Source organism: Bufo bufo, chromosome 5 (assembly GCF_905171765.1).
Source record: "Bufo bufo chromosome 5, aBufBuf1.1, whole genome shotgun sequence".
In the NCBI taxonomy this organism is placed as follows: Eukaryota; Metazoa; Chordata; class Amphibia; order Anura; family Bufonidae; genus Bufo; species Bufo bufo.
Window position 1 is genome coordinate 198,527,132 of NC_053393.1, and position 13,896 is coordinate 198,541,027.

General features: G+C 43.9%; 1 protein-coding gene across 5 annotated transcripts in view; it reads left to right on the forward strand.

The window, feature by feature from the left end:
• The first annotated feature begins 4,170 nt into the window (after positions 1–4,170).
• ZNF236 (zinc finger protein 236) overlaps positions 4,171–13,896 on the forward strand; it is a 154,701-nt gene continuing 144,975 nt past the window's right edge. For all 5 annotated transcript variants that reach the window (XR_005779072.1, XM_040432600.1, XM_040432602.1 and 2 more), the window contains exons 1-3: positions 4,171–4,658; positions 10,942–11,081; positions 12,666–12,830. Coding sequence is in view for 4 of the 5 variants with exons in the window: in XM_040432600.1 (XP_040288534.1) it covers positions 4,607–4,658; positions 10,942–11,081; positions 12,666–12,830 (357 nt within the window). In the remaining variant the exon portion in view is untranslated. The remainder of the gene's footprint in view (positions 4,659–10,941; positions 11,082–12,665; positions 12,831–13,896) is intronic.

Sequence of the window (13,896 nt, forward strand, 5' to 3'; positions counted from 1 at the left end):
GAAAAGCAAACCCAGAACTGGTGTGTGTTTTTTATAGGGCAGGGCAGCTGTAACCAACACCTCCAATCTCATCTCATTGATTGGACTCCAGTTGGCTGACACCTCACTCCAATTAGCTCTTGGAGATGTCATTAGTCTAGGGGTTCACATACTTTTTCCACCTGCACTGTGAATGTTTACATGGTGTTTTCAATAAAAACATGGTAACATTTAATTCTGTGTGTGTTATTAGTTTAAGAAGACTGTGATTGTCTATTGTTGTGACTTAGATGAAGATCAGATCACATTTTTTGACCACTTTGTGCAGAAATCCATATCATTCCAAAGGGTTCACATATGTTTTCTTGCAACTGTATATAACCTGGTCCCACCTAGGATGCACCCCATGCGGGGCAAGGCTACAGCACTCGAAAATGTGACCCCTGACCTAAGCCAACCTGTGCGCCCACCACTACAATACAATACCTGCAATAAAGTACAAGTCCACACACGTTCCTTTGTCCAGCGCACCATAACCTAACATGGCAGATGACCATATACATAGCATAAAATGACAAAATACAACAGCAGTTACCATTGGCTTCACTGGCACAGCTCAAGGATACAGTTTGCTGGACATGTGTCCTCCTGCGACCCCATCACAATTGTCAGTAAATCCAAACGTGTTGGGTCGTTGGTTGCAGGTCGCATGCGACCTTTCCATTTGCTGTGGCAACTTGCTTGTAACTTTTCTGTGATGTGGTGGGTTTTTTTGAGAACCAAAAGGCGGTTTTAAAACAACATGACAGCAAGATGCAGACAAGTCATACAAAGGTTTTGGTCGCATGACTTTTGAGACCAGCTGTTGCGTCAGGTGTAGCCCTAGCCTTATATTCACCGGTGAGGTTTCCATAACTGCAGATTATCAGCACGTAATTATTAATACAGACATAATAACACCCTGGGAGAAAAAGCTCTTCTCACCGTCAGTGTACATAACACACTGCATATAGCAGGAAAATAATATGACCACACAGGCATGTGAATATCTATTCAGCACAGTGCGGGCACATGAAGCTGAGCCCCTGGTATTACAGATACCCCAGTACTATCTTCTTCCACACACTGAAGTGCCCCCTAAGCCCACTGCACTCAACTCTCTCACCATCCTCTGCATGGATCTGGAAGCCATGCTATCACCATCCCAGGGTGTGCATCCATACACCGAATCCTTCCTTCGACGAGACATGTAACCTGTCCTCCTAGAGGTAGATGTAGTCACCACCACCACTAAGACCTCGCCTGTGTACAACTGAGGTCAGAAAAAGCAGAGTTAAATAAATCTCAGTTTCCCATAAAACTATATTTTTCCTGCAGGGTGAACATTGAAACAGGAAAAAAAATTAAAAATCAACAATTTACAATTTTTGGTCACCTTATCCACCCCAATAAAATTAATAAAAGGCATACATTTCCCATAAAGTATATAGTGTAAAGTATCAATCTGCTCAGCTCCTCCTGCTCTATAACCTGCAGAGTGCACTGCACTCTTTACAGAGGACCTGTCACCTCTCCTGCTTTAGTAGCTACTTGCATTCCTCATGTGATAACTCTGGAGCATGTCTTCTTATTATTCTATGTTGTACTGTTCTTCTAATATTCCTGCTCGAAGTTTATGGATAAAAGTATAGATGGGAGTTACCAGTTGGAGGTGTTTCCCTGCACAGTCTGATACTGGCAGCACTGGTTGGATAGTGTGCCCCCCCCCCCAAACTGGTAACACCCATCTGTAATTTCATCCATAAACTTCTAGCAGAAATAAGAGAACAATACAACATAGAATAACTTGTTATTACATGGGGAATCAAGTAGTTACTAAAACAGACATGTCAGGAGAGGTGACAGGTCCTCTTTAATAGCGATTTTGCGACAAACAGGCTCCCATTGACCTGCCTCCCATGTTCTAAAGGCTTTGCGCTTCGGTTTCAGTGTAAGGGCTCATGCACATGGCTATATGTTTGGTCCACAGCCAATACATCCAAAGTCGATTCGCATAAAACTTTGCTCTAATACTATACGGAACAGGAGCTCCGTACATTATTAGAATGTATTGGCTCCGATGAGCTGAAGTTATTGCTTCGCGAAGTCTTGCGAGACTTCACGCAATAACTTTATAAATTAATTTGTACTGTAAAACATTTCCAAAACTCATCGGAGCCAATACATTCTAATACTGCTTCGTACAGTATAAGAACGAAGTTCTATGCGAATCGACTTTGGATGTTTCATCCGAAGTCGACTCGCTCATCCCTAATTATAACCCTTAAAGGGGTTTTCTTTAGGATAGGTCAATATCAGAATGGTGGGGGTCAAACACCTAGCACCCCCGTCATTCAGCTGATTTTAGAGAAGGCCGCGAGCGCTGCCTTTCTTTGTTTACCTGCTTGCCATCATAATAGCAGCGGCGAGCAGGTGTAATTACAAGAAGCCGTTCACTTCAATGGGATGGCTCTGAATGAAACGAGCCACCCCATAGAAGTGAATGGGACGGCTCGTAATTACACCTAGTCGACGGCGAGCAGGTAAACGGAGGCAGGGCCTAATAGGATGGCTGTCAGAATTATACAGAAGGAGTTTTATCGGCAATCAGTCTGAATGATCTAGTCGCCTACTGAGAAACAAGCGTAATTAAAAAAAATCCACACAAAAAAAGCCTCTTCAAATAAGCTTTATGTAAAAGAGGGAAAAAAACCAAAAATATTCAGAATTGGTACGGTCGTGTTCCCTAAGGTGAACACCATAAACCATGCCAGAATGACTGGCCACCAAGTTATTATGGAATACAGAGCAATAAAAGTCTATGTATGAAACCCCAGTATAAGGCCTCTTGCACACAAACGTATTTTCTTTCCGTGTCCGTTCCGTTTTTTTTGTTTACCGTATTCGGAACTATTCACTTCAATGGGTCTCATGCACATGACCGTATGTGTTTCGCAATCCGCAAAAGAAAAATTTATTAAATCCATGTGACGCCCATGTTGTATCTATTTTTTTTTGCGGATCCATTGTAACAATGCCTGTCCTTGTCCACAAAACGGACAAGAATAGAACATGTTCGATTTTTGGGGCGGAACGGACTTACGCAAATGGAATGCACACGGAGGCCCCATTGAAATGAATGGTTCGACATTCAAAAAAACGGAAAGGACAAAGTCAAAAAAATATGTTCGTGTGCATGAGCCCTAACACCAATGAAAAGTACAGCACATCCCTATAAATGACCGATGGAAAAAATATATAGTTCAATATGGTGAGACAAAACAAAAATGTTAAAAGATTTTTTTATTGCACAAATTATATATAATATATATATAGGAAAAAGGCAGCACTCCAAAGAAATACAATTAAAAAACTCTTTATTCACCTCAGTGGCAATGGCGACGTTTCGGCTCATAGAGCTTGAGAAAGGCTCTAGTCTACGAGCCCAAACATCGCCATTCACTGAGGTGAATAAAGAGGTTTTTTAATTTTATCTCCTTGGAGTGCTGCCTTTTTCCTACGTATTAGGCCTCATGCACACGACCGTTGTGTTCCGTTCCACAAAATGGGGTTCCGTTTCTGTGTGTCTTCCTTTATTTTTGGAGGACCACCAGACATAAAGGAATGTAAAAAAAAAGTCTAAGACAGGTTTGCCATGCAAATGATAGGAAAAAAACAGACGCGGATGACAATCTTGTGTGCCTCCGCGTTTTTTAGTGGTCCCATTGACTTGAATTAGTCCGCGAACCGTTTTCCGCGGAAATAATAGGACAGGTTATATTTTTTTGACGGACTGGAACCACGGACGGCAAGCGGTGCACTATCCGCATTTTCAACGGCTCCATAGAAATGAATGGGTCCGCACCTGAAACGCTAAAATCGCCGGAACGGCCGCGGAAGCAAACAACGGTAGTGTGAAAGAGGCCTTACTGTGAGATTGGCTTTTTACCAGCGGGCCGTGCACCCACAATTGGCTTTAGAGTGCGCTGCCTCATATATATATATATATATATATAAATATGGTATGTCTGAGATCCTACCAACCCGCAGAATAAAGGTAACGTCATTCATACTGCCGACTAAACAGGACATTAAAAAAATATATAATAAAAAAAAATTCGAATTATCCACTTCAAAAAGAGGCTCCTCTTGGTATATATACTGTCTGAGAAAACATTGTACCAGGGCCCAGAGTGCTCAGGATCCCTTTAACCCCATAAACTCTGGTTGTTATGCCAGAAGTTAACATGGCCGCTGAGCGGTACAAGACATCCTGTTCCACCTGTTACTGGAAGGACTACAATTCCCAGCATCAGCCCGTTCAGAAAACATTTACAGCCCATGACACATGAACGCTCGGCTGACCTCCCAAGTCACGGCCGCCACACCGAGCAGCCAGCGGTCACGGCCTCAGACACTAGTGCCGCCGGTGACATCAGCAGCCATAACCCCGCCCCACTCTGCTTCCTCCGCCGCGGACGCGTCTTCTTCCTTCTCCTCCCTCCTGTGTATGCTGCTGCTTCCGCCGCCGTTGTGAAAAAAGAGGAAGAAGCGACATTAACCTGAAAGGAAAAATAATCCGGGACAAATGCCGCGGGGCCGACCCCCGAAACTACGGGCCGGGGATGGATCAGGCTCAGGTAAAAAAAAAATATACAGTGCGGGTACACGGAGAACGGCGGCGGCTGGGAGGCAGAGGCTGGCTGTACATCCCATTACTTGTGTGTATAGGAGCGTATATAGTCCCCGGATATGAGAGAGAGGCCGCGCTGGAAGTGTGAGACGTCTTCACCCGGAGACAGGGCGGAATGATACGGGAGGGGACGCAGCACCCGGACTACAGGCTGCGGCAGAGGAGAGCGGAGTAGTGCCCGGCGCTTCCTATGTTTATTATGTATGCGCCCGTACTTTATGTACTGCTGTGTGACGTCACTGGCTAGCAAGTTACTGTACACTACACCCCGGTGCTACACGGGCACTGCTGCATTGTGTATATAGGCCTGTAATAAATCACATTGTTGCACTATGTTATTACTGGTTATTAATGTGTCTCCAGGGTGAAGCTCAGAAGGGCTCTGCAGTAGTCCCTCCACAGATGAGGCCTGTATGGCGTGTTATTAAAGGGGCTGGTCACACTATTACTAGCTGCACGTGTGCTTGGAACTAGTAATAGACATAAACCCTGGGCGCCCAGGTTTACATGTGCTCCAAAAATGGCTGCCGATGGAGGGTCCCATCCCTCAGCGGCCCCCAACTCATTTAGGCTACTTTCACGCTTGCGTTGTTAATTCATTACCGGAATTAAACGGATCCCTTTTGATTTTGCACATCAGGATGCATCCGTTCCGTTAGGATGCGGTTGTGTGAAATCAAAACTGAATAAAACGATCATCCGTCAGTAAATACATTGAAAGTCAATGGGTGACAGATAGGGTTTTTTAGGCTCCTAAAAACCCAGATCCGTCAAATTGACTTACATTGTTTTCCGTTTTTATGACCGGTATCGAGATCAGTATTGAAAACGGCGCTAGTGTGAAAGTAGTCTTATACTGAGGATGGACAGGGGAACTAGCGCATGCGCAGTCCATCCAGGTGTAAATAAATGGAGGCCACTGATGGACAGCACCCTCCGTCCTGTGTCAGGTTTTCAGCAGATCTGTCATTAGAATTTCCCACACTGTTTATGGCTCACGTGTCACCACTGAGACCAGTCATTGGCTGCAGTGGTGCATGTGACCCTGTCCATGCTGGAAGCTTACCGGAAGGAACCAGAAGCCATGGAGCAGCAGCGAGTAGTTAAGTATAGCTCTCTTCATAGGTTCTGCTGGGCGGGAAATTAATGAAAGAAAAGAAAAGCCCTGGACAGCCCTTTTAGCCCTTTTAAGACAAAGCCTGTTTTAGTTCTTTCCTCCCCACATTCCAATTTTCTGTTCACATAGCCATATTAGGGCTTATTTTTTTGTGAGACAACTTGTATTTGTAAATTTATCATGTCTTGTATTGGAAAACATGAAAAAAAAAAGTATTTTTTGGGTTTTGACATTATAGCGTTCACTGTGCACCAAGAATGACATCCTTATTCTGTGGGTGAATACCATTACAGCGATACCTGATTTGTATAGTTTTTATTTGGTTTTACTACTTTAAAAATAAAAACCTTTTAAAAAATCAAATTTCTTTGCATCACCATTTTCTGATAGCCATAACTTTTTAACATTTTCATCCAAACATAGTTTTTTTTGCGGAATGAACTGTAGTATTTATTTGTACCATTTATGTGAAAGGTCCGACTTTTTGATCATTGTTGGGGCTCATGCACACGAGCGTGTGTGCCCCTTGCTATGGACTGCAAATAGTAGTCTGCAATGCATGGGCGCAAGCCGTTTGCGGATGCGGACCCATTGACTTGAATGGGTTCACAATCCGCAATAAACGTTCTGCACTGTAAAAAAAATCCTACATGTTTGGTGCAGAGGCACGGACTGAAATCCCACGGAAGCGATTCGTAGTGCTTTCTTGGGCTTCCAATCTCCGCTGCTCCGTATCTTGAGGATTGTGGACCCATTTTAAGACCATGGCTGTTTGCGATCCGCAATACGGGCACAGGGCACACACACTCATGTGCATGAACTCATATTAAATTTTTTTGACGAATCGTGTGTTTTTAATTTTTTTTTCCGTTATGGTGTACACTGCACATGAAAATTTTGGACGTGACGATACCTGATATGTTTATTTTAAAAAAAATTATATGTAAAATTGGGAAAAGGGAGTGATTTTAACTTAATAATTTTGCATTTTTATTTATTTTTTTACTTTTGTCTTAAAGGCCATGTACAACTTTGGGGGTATTTTTTTTTTTAATTATTGCATTGTACTCATTTTGAGCTAAAAATCATTTTTTCAATTGGTCTTTATTAAAAATATGGAGTTTTTTTTTTCTGTACAGAACTGAGATGATATAGTAGCCACTGGATTTTCTCTCTTTTCTGTCATCTGGGGAGCAGACAGACTCCTTATCTCTGCTCTCTGACCTTATAAACACTCATTAAAGTGCAGTTCTTATCTTACTGAAAGGAATGTAGCTTAAATAAGTGTTTAGGACTTCTCAGTAGTTTAGAGAGAAGTTTTATTAGATGACCGGGGCAAAGTGAAAGTAACAGTCATACAGTTACAAAAACAGTTAACCTTTTATGACAGAATGGCCCAACATTTTTAATAAAGGCCAAATATGAAAATATGATTTTTAGCCAAAAACAAGTAAAATGCAATAATAAATAAAAATTGCCTCTGAAGGTGTACATAGCCCTTAGGCCCCTTTCACACGGGCGAGTATTCCGCGCGGATGCGATGCGTGAGGTGAACACTTTGCACCCGCACTGAATACCGACCCATTCATTGCTATGGGGCTGTTCACATGAGCGGTGATTTTCACGTATCACTTGTGCGTTGCGTGAAAATCGCAGCATGCTCTATATTCTGCGTTTTTCACGCAACGCAGGCCCCATAGAAGTGAATTTCACACACGGTTGCTAGGAGACTATCGGGATGGAGACCCGATCATTATTATTTTCCATTATAACATGGTTATAAGGGAAAATAATAGCATTCTGAATACAGAATGCATAGTAAAATAGCGCTGGAGGGGTTAAAAAAAAAAATAAAAAAAAATTTAACTCACCTTAGTCCACACTTGATAGCGCTGCCGGCATCTCCTTCTGTCTCCTTTGCTGAACAGGACCTGTGGTGACGTCACTCCGGTCATCACATGATCCATCACATGATCTTTTACCATGGTGATGTATCATGTGATGACCGGAGTGACGTCACCACAGGTCCTGTTCAGCAAAGGAGACAGAAGGAGATGCCGGGCTGCGCGATCAAGTGGACTAAGGTGAGTTAAATTATTTTTTTTAACCCCTCCAGCGCTATTTTACTATGCATTCTGTATTCAGAATGCTATTATTTTCCCTTATAACCATGTTATAAGGGAAAATAATACAATCTACAGAACACCTAACCCAACGCACCCGCACATTTTCCCGCAACGCCCGTGTGAAAGAGCCCTTAAAGAGGACCTTTCATGCGATTTTATTAAGGGAGATATATACCGGTACTTGCAGGGTAGCCCGTGCTGATGCTGCCACCCTGCTTGATTTTTAAAAATATGCCCCGCTGTGACCAGCCGGATTTCTCTCGCTCAGTATGCTAATGCTGAGCATCGGAACACGGAGGAGGAGACGCCAGGGTTTCTCAATGGGTGTCTCCTTCTCCCTGGCTGTAATCGCTGCGCAGAGCGTCACAGCCAGGGAGAAAAAAACAGGGAGAAGGAGACGCCCATGGAGAAAGACTCAGTCTCCTCCTCATTGCTCCGATGGTTAGTATTAGCATACTGAGCGGGAGAAATCCGGCGGGGCATAGGAGGCATATTTTAAAAAATCAAGCGGGGGGTGGGGGGCAATGGGTGCAAGTACAGGTATGAAAGGTCCTCTTTAACAGCTGTTAGCCTTTATAAGGGGCTAAAACCTGGAATTGTTTGATCCCTTGGCCCATTCACCCTAATAGAGATCTATTAGACATTCTGACGTGCTCCCTGCTGAGCTGTGCTTCTTGTACAGCTCAGCAGGCAGGTTACTGTGATAGCCCTGAAAAGCCTCAGCAGGCCCCAGGCTGTCATGGTAACAAATTGTAGACCTGCGTTCACTGTGGGGGCCTTACCTCACAGATGCCGCAATCTCTATTGATTGCGGCATCTGAGGAGTTAAATGATCGGTTCGTCGTGATTGCTATTCCCCGTCATTGCAGACGGGTGCCAGCGTATTATACAGCCGGCACCCGTTCACCGCAGCAGCTCACTCCATACAAGCCCTTGCGCATAATGCTGTACATGTACGTGATAATGAGTGAAGAGGTTTTCCGGTAAATTATATTGATGACCTCTCTTCAGGTTATATACTATCAATATCAGATCAGCGGGGGTCCGAAACCTGGGACCCCTGCCGATCAGCTGTTAGAAGAGACCGGCGCTTCATGAGTGCTTGGGCTCTTCCTAGGTCATGTGATGTCATCGGTCACATGGCCTAGGAGCAGCTCAGCCCCAAGCACAATTGCTATACAATGTATGGCACTATGCTTAGTAAGCTGCTGGGACTCTGCTATTGAAGTGTACTCACATCATCATGTAGATCCGCGATCACATATGAACTTACCGTATCATAAGACACTGATGCAGTCAATTCCAGTCAGGGGAGCTGCCGTCGACCTGGGAAATGCAGCAGAGACACGGACTACATTTACCGGGCTGACCACGATAGTGTGAATCTACCCCTAGAGTAAGTCCACACATATATATATAAAAACATAAGTGCAAAAAACTGTGTGAATCCAACCTTGGGACTGGGGCTGATTTAGGTGCAAGCGAATGGATTTCTGAAAGTCTTATTTAGATAAACGGAACAGATTCTTCAGCTGGAGAAATGTATTAAACAAAATCTGTCGCTTGTGAAGACACCCTAAAAGAATTCATGATAAATGATTACAATATGGAACTCTTCCCTTTAAAGTTTTTTTTTTTGTGTGAAAGTACTACTGGTGACCTACCTTCTAGATAGGTCATCAACATCTGATCGGTGGGGGTTAGACACCCAGCACCCCTGCTGATCAGCTGTTTGAAGAGGGGGCGGCACTCCATTACACTGCCTGTCGTCTCGGAAGTGCAGTGTAATGACGAGAACTCGCTCTATTCACTTGAATGTCGCCGCTACAGCGGAGGCGACGTGTAGGGTAATGAACAGGAAGCAGCGCTCACATGGAGCACTGCTTCATCTTCAAACAGCTGCCGAAACCCGGCATCCCTGTCGATCAGGTATTGATTATCTATCCTGAGGATAACCCCTGCACAACCCCTTTAAGGGTATATCCATACAGGACATAAAACACAGTGGAGGATTTTACTGTGGATTTGAGTGAAATCCATAAGCGAGAGATCCACAGTATAAGTGTGTGGCTGTACAATGCTTTTGATTTGCTACACAAAAGTCCGCAATGGCAAACCGCTGCATTTCCGTCATGTGTGAACATTGAAGTGTTACATGGAAGTATTATTAAAGGAGTATTCCCATTGTAGACATTTATGGCATATTCACCAATGGGACCCTCAGCTTTATACAGAGTGGTGGTCCCCCCAACCTTCATCCTACCACCACCTGTGGTTACCAGGCAGGGAATGAATGGCGAGGTGCCCGAATATGCACCACTCTCTATTAAGTTCCATGGGAGTCACAGCAAGCACCTTGGACATACGTGTCCATCTTCTGGGACCCAAACTTATCATTTTTTCGCATATTTTTAAAGACCACAAAATCTTCAAAAACTAGTGAATTTTGCAATTCCCTATTCACACACTGCCCCCTTAAAGAGGTTTTCAGACTTTTACTAGCGATGGCATCACTAAAATATGTCATCACTCATTAATCGTGGGGGCTGACCACTAGTGGTCCTCAGAATGAAAGGGCCGACAAACCTATTACCCTGCACAGTAGCACTTTCACCCTTTCAGGGTGCAGGGAGCTGTAGGAGCCATATTCACTTGACTGGAGCTGTGTTATGGATGCCTACATAGAAGGTGGAGGAGGGGGCCACATTGTAGGAGAAATGCTGAAAGAACCTTGGGCCATTCATTTCCAGGACCAGTGGAGTTGAAACCCTCTACTCCAGTCATGTTCAGGAATGTGGTATAAATAGAGCTCCAATCATGTTCATTTGGCTAGGCCGGACCCAGTGAGATCTAGTAGGCTGTTCTGGCAGAGAACAGCCTGTCGCATCCGTTTAATGCAAATGGGATCCTATCCGAAGTGTGGCGCATGCTTACTAAAAATGCTTGTTAATAATTTGACTCTCTATTTCCTTTTCCAACTTTTGCAGATGGTGTTTTGCCAGCAAATGCAGAGAATACCGGCTACCCTTACCATGGGTCATCCTATAAATGCAATGTTTGCATGTTGACTTTCAGTAAGGAAACCCAATATCGGAAACATATGCGAGATCATGAGCGGAATGATAAGGTAAGGAGACAGTTACCTGCTCTTACATATGTTCTTAAAGGGGTTGCACAACCCGATCTGCACTCATTCACCATGAATGAGTTGAGCATTGGAGTTTTTTACGCTTCGATGCTCCCCCTTGCCCTGCGCTGCATCGTGCAGGGCAAGGACATTTTCTTGAGATCTGGTGATGTACCGGGCTGTCCTTGGGTAAGCTAGGCGGAGACTTCTGCCTAGCAACGTGCCTGGTGACGTCACTGGCACTAAGGCCAGGATAGCGCTAAAGACCGCCCACTAGAGCCGGTAACGTCACCAGGAATACTGCTAGGTGGAAGCCTCCGCCTAGCAGTGTCGAAATGTAAACAAATAGTCCTTGCCCTGCCCGTTTCAATGTAGGGCAAGGGGGAGCAATGGAGCGTAAAAAGCCCTGATGCTCCACTTATTCATGGTGAATGAGTGCAGATCGGGTTGTGTCTCCGGGTTCAGAGCTGACCCCTTTAAAGAAGCTCTCCCACAAAAATGTTTATTCTGTGACCTGTTTGAAAAGTACATGATGTAAACTGTTGTGAAGGTAATCTTACTAATGACTGTACTTGTGACTGTCCAAATAAGACTGCATCCTATGTGCTTCTCCATGTATTCCTATCGGAGCCTCAATGGCAGTCTCATAAGAATAGGTGGAGATCAGAATGCTGGTCACATGACATAGCTGAGGATCAGAAGGGAGGTTATAACTCACAAATACAGTCACTGATAAGAAGAGTACCTCAGTACGATTGATATCATGTACCTTTCTAACAGCTCGGAGAATAAACATATTTATGGGATTGCTACTTTAATTGCACTGACCCTCCCTATACAAGGAGCACTTACCTGTGTAGTGGACAATGTAGAATTAGTTTCTGTGTTTTAAGGCTGGTTTCGCACTTTGCAGTATGAAAACCACAGTCCACCAGATGCTCCATAAATGTGAAATAGAAAAATATCATTCAAAATTTGCACTTGAGAGCTTCACATTTTTCAGGGGCTTTACTTTTCTGTCTTTAAAGGGAAAACTGCATCATTGAAAACTGCACCTATAATCCACAGTTTTATCTGTAGTGGTACATACATTGATTGCATGTTGATTCAATATGCTATCAATTCTTGAAAGGGGCCAATTATTATTATTATTTTTCCAAAAAGCATTTCCAACTGTATTGCAGAAATTGTAAGAAGCCCCTTTAGTCCTAGGACATTCCTTGGTGGGTATCCCCACTGTTGAATCCCTGTTGATGAGACATTTAAAGGGGCATTTCTATGTCCTAAAGCCCCATTCACTTAAATGGAGCTGTGCCGCAGTTCCTTTGCAGAGCGGGTGGACAACATAGAGCTGAGTAGTTTTGTTCTACTGGGAAGCACACTGGAGATCTGCACTACCTGCTCCCCGATGCAGCCTTATACCAGTTTACTAGAGAGCATGCGCTGAGGATATTTGTCACCCTGCATTTTCCTTCTACCATTGGGGCTCTTTCTGCGTGCTAACAACTTCAGCCCTATAAACAACCTTATTAGTCCATATATTTTAATATGCGTTAACCACATGCGTGTCTCTGTGTTCTGCAGCCTCATCGGTGTGATCAGTGCCCGCTGTCTTTTAATATCGAGTTTAACCTTACGCTTCATAAGTCCACACATAACATGGACGATCCCATGTGTCCAGCATGCAACAAGAAGTTCTCCCGAGTGGCCAGTCTCAAAGCTCACATCATGCTCCATGAGAAGGAAGAGGTGACTACAAATGTTATGTCTTAATGTGTATTCTTTTCACGCAGACATTGGTCCAAGCATACCTGATCACGCAAAAATACGCTCTCTTCAAAAGTATGGAATGGGCTAGTAGCAGCAGCCATATTGGTTAAAGAGGCCCTGGAACTTCTCCTGACATGTGTTTGAGCAACCACTAGCATCCCCCTTGTACGTTGTACCATTCCTTTATTATTTCTGCTAGAAGTTATGAATTGCTAGAAGTTTGCAGTGAAGGACCAGATGGGTGTTAACATTTAAGGGTGTATCCTTGCAGAATCTGACACTGGCCGCACTGATTGGATGATGCCAGACTGTGCAGGGACACACACCCAGTTGGATCTTCATTTCAAAATGTTTGCAATTTATTCCTAACTTCTAGCAGGAATAATAAAGGAATGGCTCAACATACAGGTCATAAGAATAGATGCTCCAGAAGTGTTATTACAAGGGGGGTGCAAGTAGTAGTTATAACAGACTTGTCAGGAGAGGTTACTGTCTTTTAGGAGACAAATGGAAAAGATGGAACAGCACTTAATGATCACTAAGGGTACTTTCACACTAGCGTTTTTCTTTTCCGGCATTGAGTTCTGTGAAAAGGGCTCAATGCCGGAAAAGAACTGATCAGGTATATCCCCATGCATTCTGAATGGAGAGAAATCCGTTCAGGATGTCTTCAGTTCAGTCATTTTGACTGATCAGGCAAAAGATAAAAACCGCAGCATGCTACGGTTTTATCTCCGGCCCAAAAAACTGAAGACTTGCCTGAATGCCGAATCCGGCATTTTTTTTCCATAGGAATGTATATTCAAAATACCGAAATGCCGGATCCGTCCTTCTGCACAGACCGAAAAAAAGGTGAAAATGCCGGATCCGTTTTGCCGGATGACACTGGAAAGACTGATCAGGCATTTGTAGGATCCTGATCAGTCTTACAAATGCCATCATTTTGCATACATTTTGCCGGATCCGGCAGGCAGTTCCAGCGACGGAACTGCTTGCCGGATCACTCTGCCGCAAGTGTGAAAGTAGCCTAAGGTATATGCAAACT